Source organism: Colletotrichum fructicola (genome assembly GCF_000319635.2).
Source record: "Colletotrichum fructicola Nara gc5 chromosome Unknown KSG_Nara_v1_contig05, whole genome shotgun sequence".
NCBI lineage: Eukaryota > Fungi > Ascomycota > Sordariomycetes > Glomerellales > Glomerellaceae > Colletotrichum > Colletotrichum fructicola.
In genome coordinates, this window is record NW_027094055.1 from 1,339,308 (window position 1) to 1,361,034 (window position 21,727).

Below are 21,727 nucleotides of genomic sequence, written 5' to 3' on the forward strand. Positions count from 1 at the left end.
GTGACAATCTCGGGGTGGGGATCATCATACCCAGCACAGGTACCTATGTAGGCTTGACGGCTCGCACTCCAAATGATTCATCTGCGACTGGCTTGTACGCAATGGCGGCTCACAAATCGACATTTTGGTCAACCTGCACGCTTCGATTCACACATGATTGCTTGTAACTTAGCTTTGTTTTAACTTGGAGCGAAGGCAGTGTTGCACATGAGAGACTTCGCATCATCAACGATTGGCTCGGCTATCGCACACGCCCCGTCCACACAGCGGCGCCGTGCCAAGCGGCAAACACGGCACTGAGGCCTGACTTCTTAGCCTCACTTTCTCTCCAAATGATCTCTTGTTCCCCGACCCTTGTGCATCCTCTGGGAGCTTCTATCGTCAGCCGTCCGCCCTCAGGGTAGTTTTCCAGGCCTCTCACGTTGGAGCTGCTGGAAATGCTGACTGCACAAGCTGAGCGCCGTGTTAAACCAAAGGTGGAGGAAGCCTATGTGAGTTGAACCACCGCAAACACCATCTTCCATTTATGCTGAGGAACAAGTAGCCTAGCCGCCACCCCTGGCTCCCTGCAAAGACGCGTGGAGGCTACCAACACGAGTCCCCGGGTTCAGATCTTGAAGACACAACTCCAGATAAGAGAAAGATCCTTCCTAGAAAATTCGGAGTAGACGACTCGGTTGAGGCCAAGTATGCCAATTCAGAGGAAGATGCCGCAGCCACATCAGAGCTTCATGAGATGATGGCAAGTCACCCGAGCCTAGCGCCTCACTCTTGCGCCCATTGTCAGGAGTGGGAAATCGATTTTCGTCATTTTCGATTGAATTATCGAGGTAGCCCGGGTGATAATCAAGAGCACGAATATCGTCGGTTTGAAGATGGCTTCACTGCTCGATATGCCCAGGAAAAGGCGAAACTTGGCTGTGATTTCTTCAAGAGGGCCCCGAAAGAACGGCGATCAGACTTTCAAAGTAGGAAGAAGAAAGCTTTGAGTGGAGACGAAGTATCGTACGTAAATGTGCGAGAGGATACCAGCACCAAAATGATCTTTCACCTCGCCTGGAAGGGACCCGATGCCGAGGGGTACGGTGAGTTATACGAGGTTTACCCTGTTCCTGGTATGATCTTCCAACTTCACAGTTCAATACGAACAGTCAAGACATATCATGCTAATGCACTAGTGAAGGCGACAAGCCTCGTTCTAGCGCATTGATAGGCCACCTCCCACCCAACCTAGTCTCGAACTCTCAGCTGAGTTACCGCCGTGTCACGCAATGGATGCACGAATGCCAGAGAATCCATTCAAAGTGCTCGTCTCGATCGAACACATTCGTTCCCACAAGACTGCTTCATGTTTCAGGGACTCCCCAAAATCCAACGATTAAACTCACAACTACGCCACCAGTAGCACCTTACGCGACTCTCTCTTATTGCTGGGGCGGAGACCAAGAAGCGAAAACGCTGAAATCCAACTTTGTGTCTTACCAAGATCATATCGACTTCTGCACCTTGCCAGCCACGATCCAGGACGCTGCCATAGTCACCGTTCAGATCGGGCTGTCGTATTTGTGGGTTGATGCGATGTGCATCATCCAAGACGACGACAACGACAAGATGAAAGAGATCGCAAAGATGCACGCTGTCTACCGAAGCTCGCTTATAACAATGGCACCGTCAGAGGCAGTCACAAGCAAGACCGGATTTCTCAGACCTCGAGACATGTGGCGACCCATCAAGATGAAGGCCCGATTCGATGAGAACGTCTTCTCGGATGTTCTCCTAATTCCAGAAGGCAGCTCGTGCAGGCCAAGTGCTCCTCTATTCCAAAGAGGATGGACACTTCAGGAGACGTTATTATCTACCCGTGTTCTAGTCTACGGCCTGAGAGAGCTGACCTTCCTCTGCCTGGAGGGCATCAGATCAGAGTGCGGCTCGCACTTGACAGTCGAGGAGATCAACTGGGCGTTCCACCCTGGGAGTAAGATCCACATTAATATGGAACACCCGCAAAGTTGGAATTACTTGATTGCCTCCTACTCTGAGCGCTTTCTCACGGTTGAGGGCGACAAGCTGTTAGGTATTGCGGCACTGGCTGAGGAGTATGGACGGAGCAAGCGTGTTGATGGGTATTTCGGAGGACTCTGGAGGGACAGCTTCCTGGAGCAGGCGCTCTGGACCACAGCATCGTACACCGGATCCCCGAAGCATTCCAAGGGGTATATAGCCCCTTCTTGATCTTGGGCAAGCGTCAATGGCGAGATCACGGGCTTCGGAGCAAGCTTCAACATGCCTCTGGCGTGGCTACCCGAGACAATGCCAGACAACATCACATGCGAGTTGGTTGATGTTCAGACAACTTTGATAACACCAGAAAACGCTTTTGGTATGGTCAGCGACGGGTACATGCTGATACGTGGCAACATGAGGAGGGTCATTTGGAATCGCGAGCACGGCCGGGGCTCGGCATGGAACGGTATAGGGTGTCTCGCATCAAATACCAAAGAAAGCCTCGAGGAAAGAGAAAAGGTATTTCGTGACCCGAGAATGGCGTTCAGGATAGACCACCAACAGGAATGGCTCGAGGAGGACTTGCTTCTTCTATGGAGCCTTGAGATTTGCAAGACAGATGATGGACGGGGGTATGCGCTTCTCCTCAAGGAAGCAGAGGCCAAAGCAGGGGCATTTCGACGAGTAGGACGATTGCAGATAACATCAGTGGATGAGTCACGGGGTAGTTGGTTCGAGAGCGAGTGTATCTTCCGGGAGGTCATGGTGATCTAAGCCATTGAGTTTTACATTTAATCGATAAGCCCTCGGATGCACCAATATTAGACGGAAGTGGCAACAAAGCGTTATTTACTCTTTTGGCCACGAGAACGACTCGCGCGTCAAGAAATCCCTTAGGTTTATCAAAACCAGGCTCAACTTGGTCATGGTGACATCCAATCACGGCAGGAGGCTCAAAGTTATAAAAAACGCGATTCCCGTGGAATTCAGACTGCTGACTGAATCATCTGTGCCTAGCTAAAAAGAACGGGTATTTCCCAATGACTCCTCATAAAGAAACGCAAACCCTGACGCCGCACTTTGCGGCTTATAATCGCGGCTTATAACCTGTTCCATGGCCTTCCACCCTATAAAAACTCCGATGGTTTTCCGTAAGACTCCGTCAAAAAGCAGTATGAAAACCCCCATCCGCTCAAGCTAAAAATGAAAGAAGTCGTATCGCAACCAAGTTCTCGTTCAGAAGTACTCTGAGACCCTGGCGTAGTCGTTGCGCTGGGCGATGCTAGGGATCTCGCGCAGGTCCTCCAACGGAGTCTGGTTGGGGAGACGAACGAGCTTGAACTGCTCGAAGAGCCCATTGTGTGTGTTCTTCTTAGTTCCAGACCAAGTGACGCTGTAAAGACCGTCGTAGCGCATACCGCAGAGAGGAGCCCAGACGGAAAACTTCTTCTTGTCGGAGGAGGCCTTGCGGAGAACGCGAACGGGTCTGCCGTTCATCTGTGAAACGTGAAGAGCAGTGGTTCCGCTGGAACGCGGGGGGCATTGAGTTGGGTTCTTGTGCTCGAGAGACCGAGAGCCGGAGTAGTACAGGACGTCTCCGTGGTCGACGTCGATCTCATCGTAGGTTCCGCTGACAATAACAGAGTAGGCGCCTTGGTCCTTGCGGCCGTGGATACCGGCCTCGGAGGAGCCATGTGCGCCGACGAACAGGGCGCGAATCTGGGAGGCGAACCAGTCGCCGACGGTGAGACCATTGTGACCGATGACTGCAGCTTCGCGCTGCTCGTTCTTGTAGTCCCGGTTGAGGCACTGAGTCTTGCCGTTCATGCCAGTGAGTGCGACACCATGCATGATGCCTCTTCGGCCCCAGACTGGGTGGGCGGGAGCAGGCTTGCGAATGGGGTATTTGCCGTCACTGTCCGCACTGTAGGTTCCGGTGCGAGGGTGACGAGTAGTGGCTACGGCTGTGGTCTCGTTGTCGCTGGCCGGCGGGGTCAAGGCAAGCGCATCCGCCCTCTGGGCCCAATCATAGAGATCCTGGGCGCGACGCTTGTCCTCATCAGAGAAGTAGCGTTGCTGAATAGACTTCTCAGGATCGCATACAATCTTCAGACCACTAGTCAGACGTTGATGGGCCGTGTCGACAGAGCAAAGCTCGCGGGGAAGGGCATTCGGGAAGGCTTGCTTGCAAGCCTCGACGTAGTTGAGATAGTCTGCGAATTCCTGCTTCTTCTCGACCACGCGAGGGGTGGACTCATCGAGAGCCTGAGGCCTCTTGGACCAGATTGCGAGAAGGCCGAGGACGTTTTTGTTGACCCAGGCGAAGTACTTGCCAGGAGTGCGTTCCCGGGGAGGACTGGGTACAGTCTGGGTGGAAGGTGCGGGTGGAGGGCCGGTGCCTTCCTCGACTGGAGTGACTGCAGCCATCGTTACCCTTGGATTTATCTAATTCAAAAAAGGTTAGTAATCGAACTGGTTAAAGTTGAAGTCGGTGGTTCATACCGATTGAACGCTTGTGAAATTCGTTGAAATTGTGGCGGTGACGCTGTCGGTTTCTCGGCAGGGCGTCCGTCGGTTGACCAGCCGCACCTAGTTGGTATCGTGAGGGAATAACCAGTCAATAACTAAGGCTAGCAGTATAACCAAGCCTATGCAACATTTCCCAGCCCGTCAAAGCTTGTGTCGCAACTTGAGGCAGATTGACGGTCTGTGGGTGAGGGAAGTGTGTTGTTGAGGGGTTAAGCATGGACAGTTGACGCGCGGGGTGGAAGGTGAGGTCGGTGGTTGCAGAGTTGCAGTGTCGGTGGTCTGTGCAACGGTCTTCCGTCGAGAATCTGCCAATCATGTTGCACAGACCAGGCGCAACTACCCCACCGACAACAACTCAGATCGAACAGGAAGGCACGCCGCAGTTGTTAACTGCCATTCGCTCCTTCCGCTCAGATGACCCGAAACTTTATCAAATCGCAACGTGCAGTTGCCATTCGGAGATTACGTATATCGGGTAGAGCCTTTGCTTTGGATGACTAAACAACCTTTGTTGACCAGCATAGTTCAACTTACATCCTTCATTAGGTCCAAGATCGCCACTGCGGATATCGCAAAATTAGAGAGCTGGCGGATTGGAAGCAACTAACGCGACGACAGGAGCCATTTGAGTTGCACAATTCCAACTCACGAATAAAATTGGTATGTTGGGCACCCTCGATGGGCGGAATCAACTAACAGGTTCCGTTATTAATTTTCTGGGAGATGACTCTGTGGTCTTGAGATCGGGAAATCAGAGGCCTAGTACGATGCAAGTGCAGCCGTTGTCCATTATCTTGGTCGCGTTGCGCTTGTCGCCGCGGAGTCTAGCTCGTGCGTTGTCGATCCATCAAGTTCATACGTGGGTAAAGGTGAACCATCCATCTCGACTCGCGACGGTTGAGCTGACATCTCGCTAGGCATCTGATATGTGTGCTTGCCAGCACTTTGGTCGCCATACGCCCATGCTCCTTGCTCGCTTCCATCCAGCCCGGTTGCTGCGGTCCCGGAACCCCGCTTGCGCCTCCAAACAAAGAAGATGGCGGCCAGGATCAGGCCTATGCCGGCTACACCTCCGACGACTGCTCCAGCTACGGCACCGCCTGAGATTCCACCCGATTCTTCGTTTCCCGCGGAAGCCGTGCTCGTCGAAGAAGCAGCTGTCCCGGTGTTGGTCGTCGTTGCCGTGCTCGAAACCACTGAAGATCCCGTTGCTGTTGTTGCCAAAGTTGACGTCGCCGTCACAGAGCATGACGAGGTGCTCACGGCATCAGCCCACGAAATGTTCGCAGGTAGCGCGGTCGCTGTCGTTGACGTGCACAGGAGGGCGATGCCTTGGCTGTTGTCGCGGTATGTGCCATTGAAACTGTCCATGCAGCACCACCCTCCGTTATCCAGCTTGCCATTTACACCCCAAAGTTTCCATGATGAGTCGGGGCACTGCTTCAATGTCAATCGCGGAACTTTTGCAAAAGCTCGCCGTTGGGATGGATTGGCGCACCTGAGGGTACTCGAGAGCTAGGGATCTGCAGTCTTCCGGGTCTGCACCGGGTAAAGCGCGTCAGCTTCCAATCAACGGCCACATTGAACAAAGTTGGGGAGGCAACTACATACCTTTGCAGCAATAATTACCAACATAGTCGCCATCTCCAATGCATGTGTATCCGGAAGGACAGCACCGAGGTTGTGCGCCTGTTCCGCACTCGACCGGCGCGCTCGGCGGGCAAGACCCCGGGGCCCGGAGTGCCCAACCGCCTTCGTAGCTGCATTCCTGGCCGAGCGCTACTGACACGCCGAAGAGCGCCACCAACAGGCTTCGGGCTTGGGTACGGATTGGAATCATGGCGCTCGCGGGTCAATGGCAAAGGCGTGAAAATGCTGTCATTTGAGGTCAAGATGAGAGAAAGAATCTCAAGCTAGCGACGCGATCACAAAAGAGGACAGAAATCTCTTCCAAGAAACTCTCGTAAACACGCGAATTCAAGGGTCTCCATTCGACAGGCATCAGTCCACCATCGCAGGCAGTCAGCCCTGTGGCCGCATACGAGGCGAAGCTGGCTGAACCCCTCACTGAGGTGTCTGGTTCGTCAATTGGGCGGGCTCTCCCGCCCAACCGCGCCATGGAAGCGACATGATTTCTTTTTACGTGCTGCCAAGCGCTGTGAAATTGCAGTGCACTGCCTGAAAACACCCTGTTTTCCGTCCTGTTGTGCAGCACAGATGGGGAAAATAAGCGTAGCTGAAGAAGCTAAGCTGTGCTAGCGTCTCGGCAAAATGGACAAAAATCACAGCCACAGCGTGTATTCGTAGGGCGCTTATTGTTCTCATGGAAATCTGCCGCGTGGTTTGTGGCTTTCAACGGCGGCCGAAAATCGAGGGAGATGTGTGTGAGGGAGTGCGGATACTTCGTGAAGAGAAGAAGCCATGAAGGCTAATTGCAATCCTACACAAGTAATAACTGACTTCAGAGGCGGGACTGACGCTTTACGGGGTCCCTGTTGCCCAGAGATGGATACCCGTTTTAATGGATGCATGGGACTTTTGTGTCTCCTCTCGCCCCATTCGACGGAGTCTGGGGTAACTCCGTTGCAAACATGTTTGGCCCAAGTTCATGAAGTCGAAAAGATTTCGAGCGTCTTCTCTGTTTGGCTGCTCAGCTCCTGACTTGGCAGTGCTAGGTTTGCAACAGTGGTCAGATAAAATATTCGGAGAAACCTGGCAACCCAACATGTCTGTACGAGCTCCCTCGACCAGCATGACCATGTGATATTGCTCTGCGAATGTTCATGGGCTGAATAGGGAGTTTACGCGAACAATGTCTTGAGCTTCATTCATTGAAAGCGGTTAGATGTAGTACTCCAGATACGGCTAATCGAGACTTTTGATATACCGAGGGATTTTGGAATTGTGAATTGACTGAAAGTTATAAGCCATGCCATTTGTCCAGGGCTGAATAGCCAAGATAGCTCCGCGCAGGCTCCGGCCACCACCCCGAATCATTATGACCCACTTCGTTCGTACCGGTCATGGCGGCCCCGAGTGTGGGGTGTTGCTCTCGGCCCCGGCGGTCGGCATGCCCCGCAGTATCAAAGCTGCAGCGATTCTAAGCAGGTTACCCGTGAATACTGCCGGCCGGGACGGATTCTTCAACCGAGTGGAGAGGGTGTGGCCAGGCCGGCGCGGAGGGTAAGCTGCCTGCATAAATATGTAATGCGGGGGTTCGACCTCCAGCACGCCATCGAAACAAATGATGGTGAATCAATGGCGTGCGCTGCAAGCGAATGGCGCAACACACCAAAGTGGACGAACCGTAACATCGGCCCCAGTGTTCAACTCTTCCGCACATTGCGTTCTAGACAACCGCGAACCTGGCTCGGTTTCGCGTCAAAGGCAATGGACAAGAAGAAGAAATAGCGGCTCAGGTTTAGGTTAAGCTTAGAGAAAAGCTCCGATAGAGCTGGCGCGCGTCTCGAAATCAAGCAGTAAATAGCGTGGTCCCCTGCCGTTACATTCTGTCAGTATACACAACTCTCAGCGCTCATCGTAGCTCTCTGATCCCAAGTTTTGGATCTCCTCGGAAGACGATCTGTTCAGGGGTTCTACCTGGGTAAGCAACATGCCGTCACCCCCTGTGGGGGGGCATCGTTTTACCAAAGGGGCAAAAATCGGGGTATGGCCGCTGTTTCCTGCCTATGGACGGTCGCTATTATCCATCACGCCTTTGAGGTTCCCTCCATGTATGCCGTTTGGCTAAGAAATGCGGCGACCGGTAGCCCGGTTCTGTCACCAGGGGGGTTCGGGCGGCGACCGAAGCTGGTGTGGAAAGAGATTTTAATGCTTCCCTCTTAAATAGATAGGGGAATCGCTTGCGTAGGTAGATGTTTGCTTTTGCTGCCCGTTGTGTCGACTCGACTTCGTTCCTTCTTCGAGTTGCCGTCCAAAATGTCTGCCCAGCAGCAACCGACCAACAAGCCCTCGCCCGCAGGGTCCATCACGTCTTCGGACCACGCGGGCGCAGACTCCAAGACCGGCACCGGCAAGGATGTCCGAGACGCAGTTCCCCCGACCGCCTCGGCTTCGGCTACACAGCAGACTCAGCGCATGGAAGCCGCGCTCGGCGACGCTATCCTTCGCTTCTTGAGAATCCGGAAGGGCCCCAAAGCGGAAGAATACGACCTTGACGCCGTAGGTCATCTTCACGGTACATCAACATCTGAACGTTTAGCTGATCTGCAGCATCAAAGATTGCGACACAACCGAGCATCTGGGATTCCGAGAATTTGGAAGAGTACAAGGAGGCTTACATCCACCCGCAATGGGAGAACAAGGAGGCTTTCGACCCCTCATTCCGCTGGACCTGGAGAGAAGAGCGGCAAGTGCGACGCAAGGTTGATTGGAAGATTATGGTGAGTTTTGACGAGCATCGCACAATGCCTTTGGTGAACGCGACTGACTGACTTGCAACACTCAGGTCTGGTGTTGCGTCATGTTTGCTGCTTTGAACATTGACAGAAACAACATCAACAACGCCGTTTCTGATGACATGCTCCCTGATCTTGGCCTCACTCGCGGTGACTACGTGAGTACATCCGCCAATGTTTCGGGTCCCTTACAATGTTAACACAAAGAAGAACCTTGGCCAAACCATCTCCCGAGTCGGTTTCCTTGTTGCCGAGCTTCCATCCCAGTTGATCTCCAAGCGGTTCGTCAATATGGGCCTACAAGTAAATATGAAGCCCATCTGACCTCAATAGTATCGGCCCGGATCTGTGGATCCCAATCCAGATCTGTCTTTTCAGTACCGTTTCCGGCCTGCAATTCTTCCTGAAGGGACGGGCGTCATTTCTTGCCACCAGATATCTGATGTAGGTTATGTTGTACCTGGTTCTGCATGACACTTTTTTGACTCGGACGAATCTAGCGCTACCTTCCAAGGTGGCTTCATCCCTGACACAATTCTGTATCTTAGCTATTGGTACACGGGCACGTCTGTGAGTAACTCCAGTAGATGGCAAAGCTTTACGGGCTTTTCGCTTACTCTAACTTAGCTTCCAATTCGCCTAGCCTGGTTTTGGATGTCTTCCCAAATTGGTAAGTGGTGCAACCAAGGACACGGTTCAGTTCAGCAGCTCACATTCTCTGCAGTTGACATTGGTGTGGGTTTTGCCGCGGTCGGTCTTCTGTCTATGAGAGGTATCTTGGGCTACGAAGGCTGGAGATGGATGTTCCTCATTGAGTGAGTTGTTCTGCTTCGAACCACCGAGTCCTGTACTAACTCTTGACTTCAGGGGCTGCTTTACGTTCAGTGTTGGACTGCTCTCATTCTTCCTGATGCCGCAATGTCCCGCCCGAACGAGGAGCTGGTGGAACCCCAAGGGCTACTTCAAGGAAAAGGAAGTTAAGATCATTGTCAACTCCGGTGAGCATCCCACGTGCTTCAACTTTACCCAGAACTGCATCTAACCTCAGTATCACACAGTCATTCGTGATGACCCCCAGAAGGGAGGTATGTACAACCGACAGGGCCTGTCCGTCAGGCAGATCTGGGAGTGCTCCAAGGACTACGATATGTGGCCGCTGTACGCCCTTGGCCTGCTCTTCGGCTTGCCCAAGTATCCGGTCAACCAATACCTCACTTTATCCTTCCGCGGTCTCGGTTTCAACGTCATCCAGACCAACCTGCTTTCGATCCCGAACATCGTTGGTTCCAGTATTACCATGCTGCTCATTACTGCTTTGAGTGAGCTGGTGAACAATCGGAGTTTTGTGTCGATGGCCGAAGATGCTTGGTTGTTGCCTTGCTTTGTGGCGTTGATCGCGTTGCCGGACCCCATCAGCCCATGGGCATACTTCGCGATCGCCACAGTTTTGCTCTCATTCCCCTAGTGAGTGCTGGATTGGCTGATAAAGGCTGCATGAGCTAATAAGGCCTAGCACCCACCCCATTCAAGTGGCTTGGACAAGTAGAAACGCAGGTTCGGTGCAGAACAGAACGGTGTCTGCCTCGTATGTCTCTCCTTTCTCTTTTGAAGTCGTCGCTTCGCTGACCCGTCCTTAGCCTTTACAATATGTGGGTGCAAGTCTCGGGCATGATCGGAGCGAACAGTGAGTCTTAATTGTCACCCGCGTGACGGCAGGAGATTAACCTTAGCCACCAAGTCTATCAATCCAATGATGCTCCGCGGTACTTCAAGGCAAACAAGGGCCTTTTGGTTATCTGCATCTGGATGTGTGTAAGTCATCTCCACCCCTACGCTTGGTAAGATTAGGTGCTCAGGTTGTTTGCAGGTTGTTCAATACCCATTCACATTCTTTTACTACCGATGGAGAAACAACCAAAAGGCCAAGGTTTGGGACGCTATGTCCCCAGAAGAGCAACACAACTACAGGACCAACACGACGGATGTCGGGAACAAAAGGTGAGCTACCTCCCGCTTGCACCTTGAACTTTGACTGAATAATGTTGCTAACGCGTTACCCAGGCTCGACTTCCGCTTTGCAACGTAGACTCCGAAATTCAACTGTTGTATATCTCGGCGGCGAACCGACAGTGTTCGTCTCTTGTCTTATCGCAGTCTTGGATTCATAGACGGCCAAAGAAGAAAGAAGCGCGCGGTCTATGGTCTTCCCCATATAGAATCAAAATGTCTTTCATTGTCTGACGAACAAGTCCATTTCACGAGTTATGAACGGGGACATTTGCCCCGGGATTATTGTCAACCTATGCCGTAAGCTGATCCTTGCCAGCTGTGTCTCATTCCTTCAACCGAGCCGGCGGGATGAGTGATCCATGGTAAAATCACAGACGCAGGCGCCAATTATTGAAGTCTTGTTATTGTAACGCGCGCGTCAAGATTAACTCCTAATGAAACTCTCTTGCCCCTTCTCCAGGTGGGACAGCCCTTGCTTGGCTGCTCAGCTGAATCTTTAAGGCTTTGAAACAGGGGCGGTTGGGGTAGCACCAGCACCACTGCAAGGTGTCCGCATGTAACCGTAGCCGCCCTGTAAGGTCGGTTTGATGTCCCCGTAACTCTAATAACGTATGGTGATATTCCGACAGACCCGCGAAAAAGAAGGCTTTTGGAAGATTCCACCCCGGATTCCTGCGGCTACGTCCTGCTGGGGCCTGCTAACCGATGGCTTGGAATGAACTCGTCAAGGGTAACTGATTCTCAGTTGATCCGTTTGAATTAGCTCTCCTCTTATCGGGTGCTCGTGTGGCTCGTATTCAAAGTGGGAAAGAAGTGCAACGATGGGATCACCAAGTGTACACATTTGCGGACACAAGTGCACTCATCCCGCTTCCTCGCTCTCCTTTTGAGCGCTTGAACGAGGCTTTCCGTATGTGCTCGGCTCCAAGTTGAGGCGACTTGAGATGACAAGAGAATAGCTTTTGCCGTGGAAGTCTCCCCATATTGCTTGTCAAGGCCCTGGGATGGGTGTGTTGAGGCTTAGTTGACCTAGGGCAGGAGCCTCTGGAGCATTCCGAAGTGCCAAGTCCGCTCCTGCCGTGCGGGAGGCTCCGCTGCTCCTATCTTCGGGCTGCTGCAAGGTAGCAAAAACAATGCAGCGGAATAGTTCAGCAGGCAAAATAGGCTGCCCCTGTCAAATACAGGATTTGCAGATTTTCGCTCGTGAGCGGCCGGCTCAAGCCAAGCGAAATCTGGAGTCATGAACCCTGTATGTCGACTGTCGTCCCATTGTGACACATGCCATGAAGCATTTCTGATGGTTGCGCGGTAAGCTTAGTTTGACACTAGGTTTCGCAGGGATGTTGGGGTCTGCCACCGAGAGTGTCGTACTCCTCGGGGTTAGCGATGGATGCTACGCAGCAAAACAACGAGTACCCATCGCCAAGATGTTTGGGAAGCGATGCTACGAGAATCATGGAGAGATGGTAAACAGACCATGCTCGTTGGGCAGTATAAAGCTTGGTCGAGCCCGCAGCGACCATCTTCAAGATTGCTTCCATCCCAGCGACAACTTTTACATTCTTCCAACCGACCAGACTTCTAATTCTTCTTCCATCTGCTGCGCAGAGACTTTTGAACCCAATTTTCATAATGAAGTTCTTCTCTATCATCCTCTCTGCTTGCGCCGCTGGCGTCCTCGCACAGAATGGGTATGTAAATAGGGTCGGCCGCGCCGCGCCTCCTTTCTCGATTGTGTTTGAAGTCTTTGAGTTCCTTGGCTTTCTGTAGCATATGGAAGGAAAAGCCTTTCCCAAAACCATAAGCTAACCCAATTCTTCTCCAACAGCTGCGGCTTCCCCGACGGACCGGATTGCAAGTCTCTCGGCAAAGGCGCAAACGGTCTCGAACAATTCGCTGACCCCGATGGATGTTGTCTGTTGCCCCTTCGTTGCGGCAACGGAGACGGTGGCGAGAGATGCGAGCGCGTGAGCGGCGCTAGTGCGGGCAACACCGGTAACAACACCAACACTGGCAAGAAGACCAGGAAGAACAACGGAAAGAGAAGACTCTAGGCGACCAAAATACCTAGCGGCAGACAAATCAACAAGCTCAGCAACAAAGCCGATCGTGTCGCGCAAGCACTTCATAAACAACTGTGCCAGTTCTCTCTTTCCTAGATAATTCAAAGTGATAGGTCGAAGGGACCTTTGAAATCAACATCTTCTACGTCGCCAAGGACCTGAACTTCAAATGTAGCACATACCACCCGTGATGGAATTGTTTATTTGCCAATTAGTCTCTATGGATCTGCCTTTGAAGTTATAATACTATAGCCTGTCTATTTCCTGGGCTTTTACTTCGTTTTCTGAGCTATTTCTTCGCTTCCAAGTACAATTCATACTCGTAGCTTGAGAATAAGAAAGGCGCAACTCCTTTGAGGTCTGACTCGAACAAAGGCTGGCTTGCATAGTACTGGGGTCATGTTAGCATGTGCTTGTTGAGAATTATAAAGAGAGCTTTCTCACCTCGAATGTGCCGTTCGAGCTCAGACTGCCGGTCTGGACAGTCCACTCGTATAGAAGGGCATTGTCGTTCTTGCGGACCTCGGCAAACGTGTCCGTCATGAGCTTGTAACCATCCAGAGCAGCTTTCAGATATTTGTGCCCTGCGATGTAACCGAGACGTACACTCTTAAGCAAGCCATAGACGAACATGGAAGAGCCTGAGCTCTCGATGTAGTTGCCCCACTGGCCCTCAGTGCCGGGAGTCATAACCAGCCACCATCCCTTGGTCTTATTATCCTGCGCCGCGACAATGGCATCGGCGACGGACTGCAGGTACTTCAACAAGCGCTCGCGGCCTGCATGATTCTCTGGGAAGAGTTCCAGGGTATCAACCAGCGCCATGATGTACCAACCGACTGCACGACCCCACACATGCGGGGAGGCACCGGTCTCGGGGTCAGCCCAGATAGCCTTCTTGCTCCAATCAAAACCATGAAGCGGGAGACCATTGGTGCGCTCACGCTCGGAGATTGTTCCGGCGTCAATGAGATCGTACTGAAGGGCGATGTCGTCCCAGGCGGTGGAGTTATCGGCATCGAACTCGTGGGTCCAGCGAGCATAGTACACATCTAACATGTAGATGCCATCAAGCCACATCTGATCGATGTAAACGGGGTACCTATGGTAGAATCCTCCGGTGGGCGTGCGCCCAGTGCGATCGATCTGGTTGCGCAGTGTTTGGGCTGCTATCTTGTATATTTCGTTGCCAGTGAACTTATACAAGTCGAGAAACGTGTGACCAAAACGGATGTCGTCAATGGAGTTGCTGTTGTTGTACAACAGAATCTCTCCATTCCATGCCGGATACAGAATGACATCCGCATAGTGCTTGACATAGTTGTAGTACTTCTCATCGCCGGTTCGGTTGTATGCCAGAAGAATGCCGGAGTAGTATGCTGAAACGGTATAGGCGAAGGTGGGTTCAACGCCGTGCTTGATCTGGGAATCGGCCATCCACGTAAGGTATCGGGTCTCCCCTTTGAACTTGGATGTCTTGATCTTCTCATCCGGCGGAACTGTGAACCATCCATTTGGAAGGGAAACGGAAGCGGCTGCGAAGGTGGCGCTCGCCAACGCAGTCGTGACAAGAGTTGAGACCTTCATCTTAAAGGTGGACTGCAGGCTTGATACTGCTGCGAAGTCCCCGATAGACACGATGAGGTGCTTGCCGTTCTATGAAAGAATTGCCTACTTGTACCTACGCTTATTTATACAAATTTCCAGCCATATTAAACTACCTCGACAGAACTCGTCAATCTCGTGAAGTCGCAGCCGACAAGGTTCCCCTCACTGAACCAAGATCGGCCAAGACCCTGCGGCCAGTCTTCTGCTTATCCGACGCATTGTCTTGAGCTGCAGCTGCGTATTTCATCGTATGTCTGTCGTATGCTTGGACTAGTAGAGAAGACATCATCCTACGCCCAGTACCGAGCAGCTTCATGCTGTTCCACAGGGACGGAAAAGCAGACCCTGGCTTAGACTGCGGGGTCCAGGGTCGGTCTTTGCGGGGAAGCCATTGGGGGAGCTACTCGCGGCGGGGAACTCGATGAGCTTACCTTGATGCTTATTTGCACCCTGAAGCTCACTGATAAACTTTCCTTCGTGAAGTTTGTACCTTTTTTGAACGACATAGCATCTTTATTAACGCACAGGTAGCTGGCTTGGTTTATGAAACGAATGAGATCCTATGACATCCGCGGCTGTTAAAACCGTTCCTTCCATGTCGGCATTCAAATCTGTCTGCGAGTAATCACGGATGCCGGCACAGCGCAGCTGCAGTCAAACGAGAGCGGGAGGTGAGTGCCAGTCGAAAGTGCGGCTGGTCCCAAAGGACCGTCAAAAGCTTCCTAATCTCAGTGATCGACTCCCTGGAACAATTTATACACCAATCAGCGCTTTATCCTGGGCTGGAAGATCAGGGCCTATCTGGCGGGCGAATTGATTTATTTCCCTCGGTTGTTTGTTAGACCGGGCTGCCTGCGTCAGATCCTTGGCACCATGTCCAACGTGACTGGGCAGCGACGCCTTTCATATTAAAAGCCCTGCAGCATCGCCATTTTGCCAAGACAATGACCTGAGCCGTTGGACACCGCCGAATGGTTCTTTGAACTTATCCGCCCAGCAGGTAATGCGTTGAAACCGGGTCTTTTCCGCGTCAATCGATGAAATAATTTGGCTGCACGTACGTCCAAAAATATACCCATTTTGTGTCGCTAGCAAGATCTTCAGGTCATAAAAGTATGCTAAGCCCTGCTGGTTATGAATGGCTCTTCAGATCAACCAAATAATTAATATAGACAGATTCTTCGCAAGCCGGTGGTATCGCGCTGCCATCTATCAGCCATATGCATTATACTATATTCCATTGAAGTTCTTCAAGCATGTCATTGTGAAATCAAGGCTCTGTTCCGAATATCTTTCTCACGGTCAGTCCCATGAAGGTGTAATTACGACCTCTGTGTTCGCTTCCGAAGTTCCGATCAAATGCCGGTTTGATGGGTCTTGCCGGCGATTGCCGGGAACGGGCAAATCCGCCGGCCATGATTAAGCATGAGACATCCGGTCGACGTCTTTTTGAAAGCCTGCGCACATTCTCCACAACAACAACAATCTTCATTCTCAACTTCGCGGTCTAGAATTGTCGGTGTCAATTCCTCAAGATGGGTGAAACCAGGAAGATCTATCAGCCCATTCACCCATCTGTCCGCGAAAAGTTGGACTCCGAATATGTTGCTCTCCATGACAGCATCATCCAATTCATAGAGCCTTCAGAAGCCCAGCCCTGGGATCCAACTTCGCGATGTAATCCGAATCCTCTTGCACATGCCATGCAGAAGCTATCCCGAGTTGGTAGAACTTGGGATGAGGAACTCGGCGGCGGCATTCAAGTCCGCGTGTTTGTGCCTGAAGGCGAAGCGCCCCCGGGAAGATGGCCATGCTTAGTGTGGCTGCACGGAGGTGGTTGGGTCAACGGAGGATTAGACAGTGAGAATGGATTCTTGACGCATGTTTGCAAATGTGAGCTCCCGTTCTGAAGATGCGAGGCAGGTGTTAACAAAACATAGACGTCAGATGCGTGGTGATCACCATCAACTATCGCCATGCCCCCGAGCACGTCTATCCCGCCGCTGTAGATGATTGTCTTACTGGACTTAGATGGGTGGTTCAGCCCTCTAATACATCGCATCTCGATATCAACACCTCTCTTCTGACAATCGGCGGCCTTTCGGCGTAAGTGAACCATCGTGTGATCCTGTCCTCATTCTGTTACTGATAGTAGCAGCGGTGGGAGCCTTACTGCTGTTCTCACAATGAAAGCCTCTCTGGAGAATGTGACACCAGCCCCCATTTCTCAAATTCTCATATGTCCTGTCATTGACAGTACTGCCACAGCAGAGACTGTGTGGTCCTCTTCCAAGCACGTCCCCTGGCTTACGCCTGGACGAATGACTTGGTACCAAAACCTCTACTTCCCGAACCATGAAGACAAGAAAAACTGGGACGCATCGCCATGCTTTGCACCCAGAAGCATGGTGGCACGAAGCCCAAAGACCTGGATTGCTATTGCCGAGATTGACCTCTTGGCGCCTGAAGGGCTCAAGTACGCAGAGCAACTAAAAGATGCTGGTGTCGAGGTCGAAACCAAGGTTTACGAAGGAGCCACGCACTCAGTGCTGATTCTTTCAGGGTAAGATGTGAAAGCTCAAACGTTCTCTCCAGTTACTGAAATTCTCGTCAGTGTACACCAAATCAGCCAGCAGTTAGTTCATGATGCATGCAGAACGCTTGCCGATGGTTTCGGTTCAACATATGATCCGTTATCGGCCCCCATTTGTTCTTAAGCTTGATAGTAAGACTGGGTTATCATTGGGTCATCAATAGTCTTGGAGTTTTACCAATCACGACTTCACTGTGAACTTGTCACTTGTTTTTAGCCTCAGACCGGTTTGCAGACAAATCCATGTAACTCGACGACTTTGAAGGGCTTAGTTGTGTAGTTTAAGGTAGAATCGTAAGTCTGAGAGAGAGAGAACAAGTTCCGATGTGTAGCTGTCCTGATTTACCAGAAGGAGAATTGAAATTTATGATTGAAAACCAGTTCCATCTAGTCGTGTTTAATATTTTAAAAAGGAAACCAGGAAATGGTGTCAACAAATCCCACCCAACCCATAGATCATTATCATCGCCCGTGCGTCTCAGCTGCCAACAACAACGTCTTCAATTCCGCAAATCGTACCGGCTTTGGCATAAACACATCAATACCCACAGATTCGGCGTTCCTTCTTGCGTCGGCGCTCGCAAGACCCGTCAGCGCGATAACATTCGTCGGCTGTTGCATCCGGTGTTCGCGCTCAAACTCCCTGATATACCTGGTTGCTTCAAATCCATTGAGTATCGGCATGCTGATGTCCATGAGGATGAAGTCGAACCGACGCGGTCTCTCGTATTCGGGTGCGTCTTCTGAAATGTGGACGCCCGCAGCTTCTTTGAACCTGTCAACCGCTTCTTGTCCGTTTTCTGCCTCCTCGTACGAGTAGCCACACTTCTTCATGAACATCACCAGAAGCTTCAGGTTGATCTTGTTGTCGTCCACCAGCAAGACGTGCAGCTTGCTGTCTTTGCGCTCCTTCAAGCCGGTCCCGCCGATTTCCTTGACTTGCACCGTGCCTAGCGATTTGCTGATTGCACGAGACGAAACTAGCTCCTCTTTGACTTCTTCAGGTGGTTGGTCATAGTGTACAATGACTCTGTCGTCTGGTTGTGGTGTGCCCATGGGGAGTTCCTTGATCGTTGGCTCCATTTCGGCATTTGATGCGGTGACCGAGATACTCTCTCCGTTTGGCGCCTTTGCAGCCGCTTCTGCTCTCTTTAAGCAGTTGCTGAAGACCTTGGCTAGCTTTCGTGGACCACAACTGTATCGAAATCAGTGTCATATTATTAAGGCATTGAGAATGAAGAGCTTGACTTACGGTTGTGGTATCACCTCAACGATCTGAGACATCTGGCCCAAGACCTTTGTATGTTTATGAGAAATCTGAACCGCTTCTTCCGCGTTTTGGCAGACAATAATGATCGGAACCTTTCGTGCTGAGGGCGTTTGATGGTCGCGGAATCGCTTTTCGAGTACCTCAATAGGAGGTGGTTCGCAGTAAACGAACATGTCGGCGTCTGACACGTTTGTGTTGGTTTCTTTGTCTACCATCATGCCAAACCAATTCGAACAAGTGTTGAAAAGCACCTCGTTAATCTTGGAAACTTGTCGACTGACAGACGCGGGCTGTGGTGTGGTGAATCCGTTCAAGAGCACAAGCTTCTTGCCTTTTGTTTGTTCCGCGACTGAGCGAATGGCCTCGTCAGGTTGATGAGCTGCTGGGTCGGAAACAGGTGCAAGCCGGAGATGCACGTCAACTTCCGTTCCCCTGCCCTGCTCAGACTTGACTTCTAAAGTGCCACCAAGAGAGTCCACAATCTGCTTAACGATGCTCAAGCCAAGACCGGTGCCAGGCTGGAATGAGTCTTCTTGACTAAAGGGGATAAACAGACGGTTTTGTTGGAAATCGTCACTGATGCCCTTGCCAGTATCTGCAACCCTGATCAAGGCATTGACCTTGGACCCATCTGACCTGGCTTGACCGGTGAGAGAAACAAGCACAAATCCTGACGTGGTGTACTTTAGAGCATTGCCAAAGAGATTCATAATGATCCTGCGGAGAGCGCCTGGTTGCGTCTTCACCATCCATGAAGTCTTCGGACAGATGTCAACCAACACCGAGACAGGCCCGTCGGCTCCCGGCGCTTGGTATTTGCCAATCTCGATGGGTCCTCCGAGTTGACCTGCAGTTGTTTTTGTTGATCCCAGCGCGGCTGCGCCCGCAAGTTTCTTGAATGAGTGGCCTGCCGCAATAGCGTCGACAACTTCCTCAACAAGAACACCAAGATCTACTACTGCCGTCATGCTTAGACTCTCAAGAGAGTCAGAAGACAGGACGACGGGCCTGTTTTGCCTTGCGCTTTTCCTCATTTGCGCACGTCCCAATCGATTGATTTTGCTGTAGTCGAGAACATGGTTCAGAGTATCGAGGAGCGTCTTGCCGCAAGTAGAGATGGAGTTTACGAGGCCCGCTTGGTATGTATCGGTATCGGAGTCCTTGAGAAGTTCTGCTGAGCCTAGAATTCCATGAAGAGGGCTGCGCAGCTCGTGACTCATGCTGGCAATGAATGTCGTCTTTGCGGCCTCGTTCTTCTGTGTGTTGATACGTCCAACTTGAGTCATTATGCTGTTGCTGAAAGCTCGCAGATAGGAGAGGTCTTGGTCGAGATTCATCATACGCCCAGTGACTGACGTCCACAAGAAGCAACCTCCAGCAAATCTGTCTTCACTGTAGTCGAAAAGTGGAACGAAGACCACAGACTTTGCGCCGGGAATTTTCTTGAGAAGCTCTTCATGGTCCATCCTGATTTTTCGGCGCCTGTTTCCTTCTCCGGTTTTCTCGCCTGCCTGGGGCCCTGTTCTGATGAGCTCTCGGTCGCTTGCGCTGTCATCTTCTGAGGAAACACCAGCTCCAGTCTCAGTGAAGGACAACGTTTTCCCCATGGGGAACATGGAAAAGTACTTTTCGAGTGTTCCGAGTGAAAGAGGAGGACCCTGCTCCATGCCAGCGCGTGTCTGCTCATCAGTGATGGAGTAAGACAGGATTTTACAAGGTCTTGCCGCAGGTGACGTGTCGGAGTCAGAACTGTCGAGTCCCACGCCTTCAGAGCCTGAAGTAACTGGTAGCGACTGCTCGTCCTCGTCGGACGACTTTGATCCTCCCATCCTCATGGCCTTGCTCAGCTGTCTGGAGGTTGTGGTTGTGGCACCCAGAAAGACGACACCGTCAGCGAGTGTCGAGCGTCGCAAGATGTCAGCCGCACGGTGGTAGAGGTTCGATATACTATCGGGCTTCTGCTTGTTAAATTGCTTGAAGTTGTTCCTCGGCGGCGATTGTGGCGGAGAGTTCGGCGCTGCCTGTCGTAGGCGTGTCGGCAGGGATGATCGAGGGGATCCGGATCCACGAAAGTAAACATTGGCTGTCGAAAGAGGGCGCTTCGAAGAGCTGAGCGCCATCTCGGGAGGGCGAATCGTCGTTGGGTTCGGGGATACATCGTCCTTGGCCAAAATGTTGTCGTCATTCAAAGTGAAGCAATCCTCAACGAAAGCCGCCAATCCCCGAACGATACGCTCACCCTTGAAGCGATCCACACGGTCCCTTGCCCATTCTAGATGCTCCATCACAGTCTGGGCAATGCCTTGCATGAACTTGATCTCTTCGATTGTGAGTCCATCATGAGGGCGCTCATCCGACACAGCAAAGGAGCCGATTCTGTGTCCGTTTCGAGAGAAAATTGGCACGCCGGCATAAAACCGAACACCAGGCTCTGATAGAACATACGGGCGGGTTGCGAAGCGCGAGTCGTAGCGACAGTCGGAGACGATGAGGCCTGGAACGGTGTACGGCCGATCTTTCGGGGAGTCTATCGCGGTGCAGGTGTTTATGAGTGAGTGCTCGCAGACGGCGTCGGGACGGGATAAAATGGTGGCGCCGACTGTTTGAAGTTTTCATGGTCAGCATGACGGCACCGCAAGAGTAGGTTCCATTTTACGACTCTGCAAAGCCGAGGGCAACCCTTGGCACAGGCGACATAATGGCTCCTTGGGGCCGTCTCCTGGAGAGAGTCTACATACGCCATAGGTCGCTGTTCGTGCTGTTCACCGGTTCTTCCGCAGCCTCGCTGTCAAGCTCTCCCAGCTGAATGTTTCGAGTGGCCTCGGAAAGGATGGTCTGAGTGGTAGAGTCAATCAGCGACACCATGGCGCGCCTGACGTCGAGCTTGAGGACGGCCAGCTGGGAGAAGGCCGTGAGAGTCCTGTCCGGCGACGCCTTGGCCTGGTAGCCTGTGCTCTGCAGGTCAGGCGCCGCGATGCTGTCGACATTGGTGGCGACGTTGAGAGAAGAACCCTGGGCGACCTGCCAGCTCTGAAGGTAGCGCTGAACCTCCCGCTCGCGCTGAGCCTCGGTGGAGGTTGACATCGGATGCGCGCGAACAATCGGTGAGGGGTAAGACGTTGCGGCGCGCCTGGGATGGGTTCTCGGTGTGGCCTCGGTGTTGAAGCAAGCTCACATCAGACGTCTCTCTGCATTTCTTAATTTTCCATTATTTTTTCTGGTCTGACATTTG

General features: G+C 52.0%; 7 protein-coding genes across 7 annotated transcripts; 4 read left to right on the forward strand and 3 right to left on the reverse strand.

Moving 5' to 3' along the window:
* Positions 1-437: 437 nt before the first annotated feature.
* Positions 438-2,232, forward strand: CGGC5_v009040 (uncharacterized protein; the record flags this gene model as incomplete). The annotated part of the gene is made up of 4 exons (XM_032037622.1): positions 438-491; positions 545-687; positions 973-1,085; positions 1,184-2,232. 4 exons carry the CDS (start codon positions 438-440, stop codon positions 2,230-2,232), a joined length of 1,359 nt encoding a protein of 452 aa, XP_031883677.1.
* Positions 2,233-3,240: 1,008 nt separating this feature from the next.
* On the reverse strand, positions 3,241-6,373 carry SUVH5 (Histone-lysine N-methyltransferase, H3 lysine-9 specific SUVH5; the record flags this gene model as incomplete). The annotated part of the gene is made up of 6 exons (XM_032037619.2): positions 3,241-4,449; positions 4,507-4,593; positions 5,068-5,093; positions 5,409-5,970; positions 6,032-6,072; positions 6,145-6,373. The coding sequence occupies 6 exons, from the start codon at positions 6,371-6,373 to the stop codon at positions 3,241-3,243; spliced, it is 2,154 nt and encodes a 717-aa protein (XP_031883530.2).
* A 2,099-nt stretch (positions 6,374-8,472) lies between these two features.
* CGGC5_v009042 (putative transporter) lies at positions 8,473-11,037 on the forward strand (the record flags this gene model as incomplete). Its single annotated transcript, XM_032037618.1, has 15 exons — positions 8,473-8,715; positions 8,775-8,936; positions 9,002-9,109; positions 9,162-9,232; positions 9,285-9,395; positions 9,452-9,521; positions 9,579-9,621; positions 9,676-9,766; positions 9,819-9,949; positions 10,010-10,415; positions 10,465-10,536; positions 10,589-10,635; positions 10,690-10,763; positions 10,819-10,949; positions 11,013-11,037. 15 exons carry the CDS (start codon positions 8,473-8,475, stop codon positions 11,035-11,037), a joined length of 1,785 nt encoding a protein of 594 aa, XP_031883529.1.
* A 1,556-nt stretch (positions 11,038-12,593) lies between these two features.
* Positions 12,594-13,015, forward strand: CGGC5_v009043 (uncharacterized protein; the record flags this gene model as incomplete). The annotated part of the gene is made up of 2 exons (XM_032037617.1): positions 12,594-12,652; positions 12,790-13,015. 2 exons carry the CDS (start codon positions 12,594-12,596, stop codon positions 13,013-13,015), a joined length of 285 nt encoding a protein of 94 aa, XP_031883674.1.
* A 298-nt stretch (positions 13,016-13,313) lies between these two features.
* yteR-4 (Unsaturated rhamnogalacturonyl hydrolase YteR) lies at positions 13,314-14,611 on the reverse strand (the record flags this gene model as incomplete). The annotated part of the gene is made up of 2 exons (XM_032037616.1): positions 13,314-13,415; positions 13,469-14,611. 2 exons carry the CDS (start codon positions 14,609-14,611, stop codon positions 13,314-13,316), a joined length of 1,245 nt encoding a protein of 414 aa, XP_031883673.1.
* Positions 14,612-16,167: 1,556 nt separating this feature from the next.
* On the forward strand, positions 16,168-17,349 carry CGGC5_v009045 (AB hydrolase superfamily protein; the record flags this gene model as incomplete). Its single annotated transcript, XM_032037615.1, has 4 exons — positions 16,168-16,525; positions 16,573-16,738; positions 16,791-17,195; positions 17,247-17,349. 4 exons carry the CDS (start codon positions 16,168-16,170, stop codon positions 17,347-17,349), a joined length of 1,032 nt encoding a protein of 343 aa, XP_031883672.1.
* Positions 17,350-17,687: 338 nt separating this feature from the next.
* dokA (Hybrid signal transduction protein dokA) lies at positions 17,688-21,579 on the reverse strand (the record flags this gene model as incomplete). The annotated part of the gene is made up of 3 exons (XM_032037614.1): positions 17,688-18,420; positions 18,478-21,094; positions 21,234-21,579. 3 exons carry the CDS (start codon positions 21,577-21,579, stop codon positions 17,688-17,690), a joined length of 3,696 nt encoding a protein of 1,231 aa, XP_031883671.1.
* Positions 21,580-21,727: the final 148 nt, after the last annotated feature.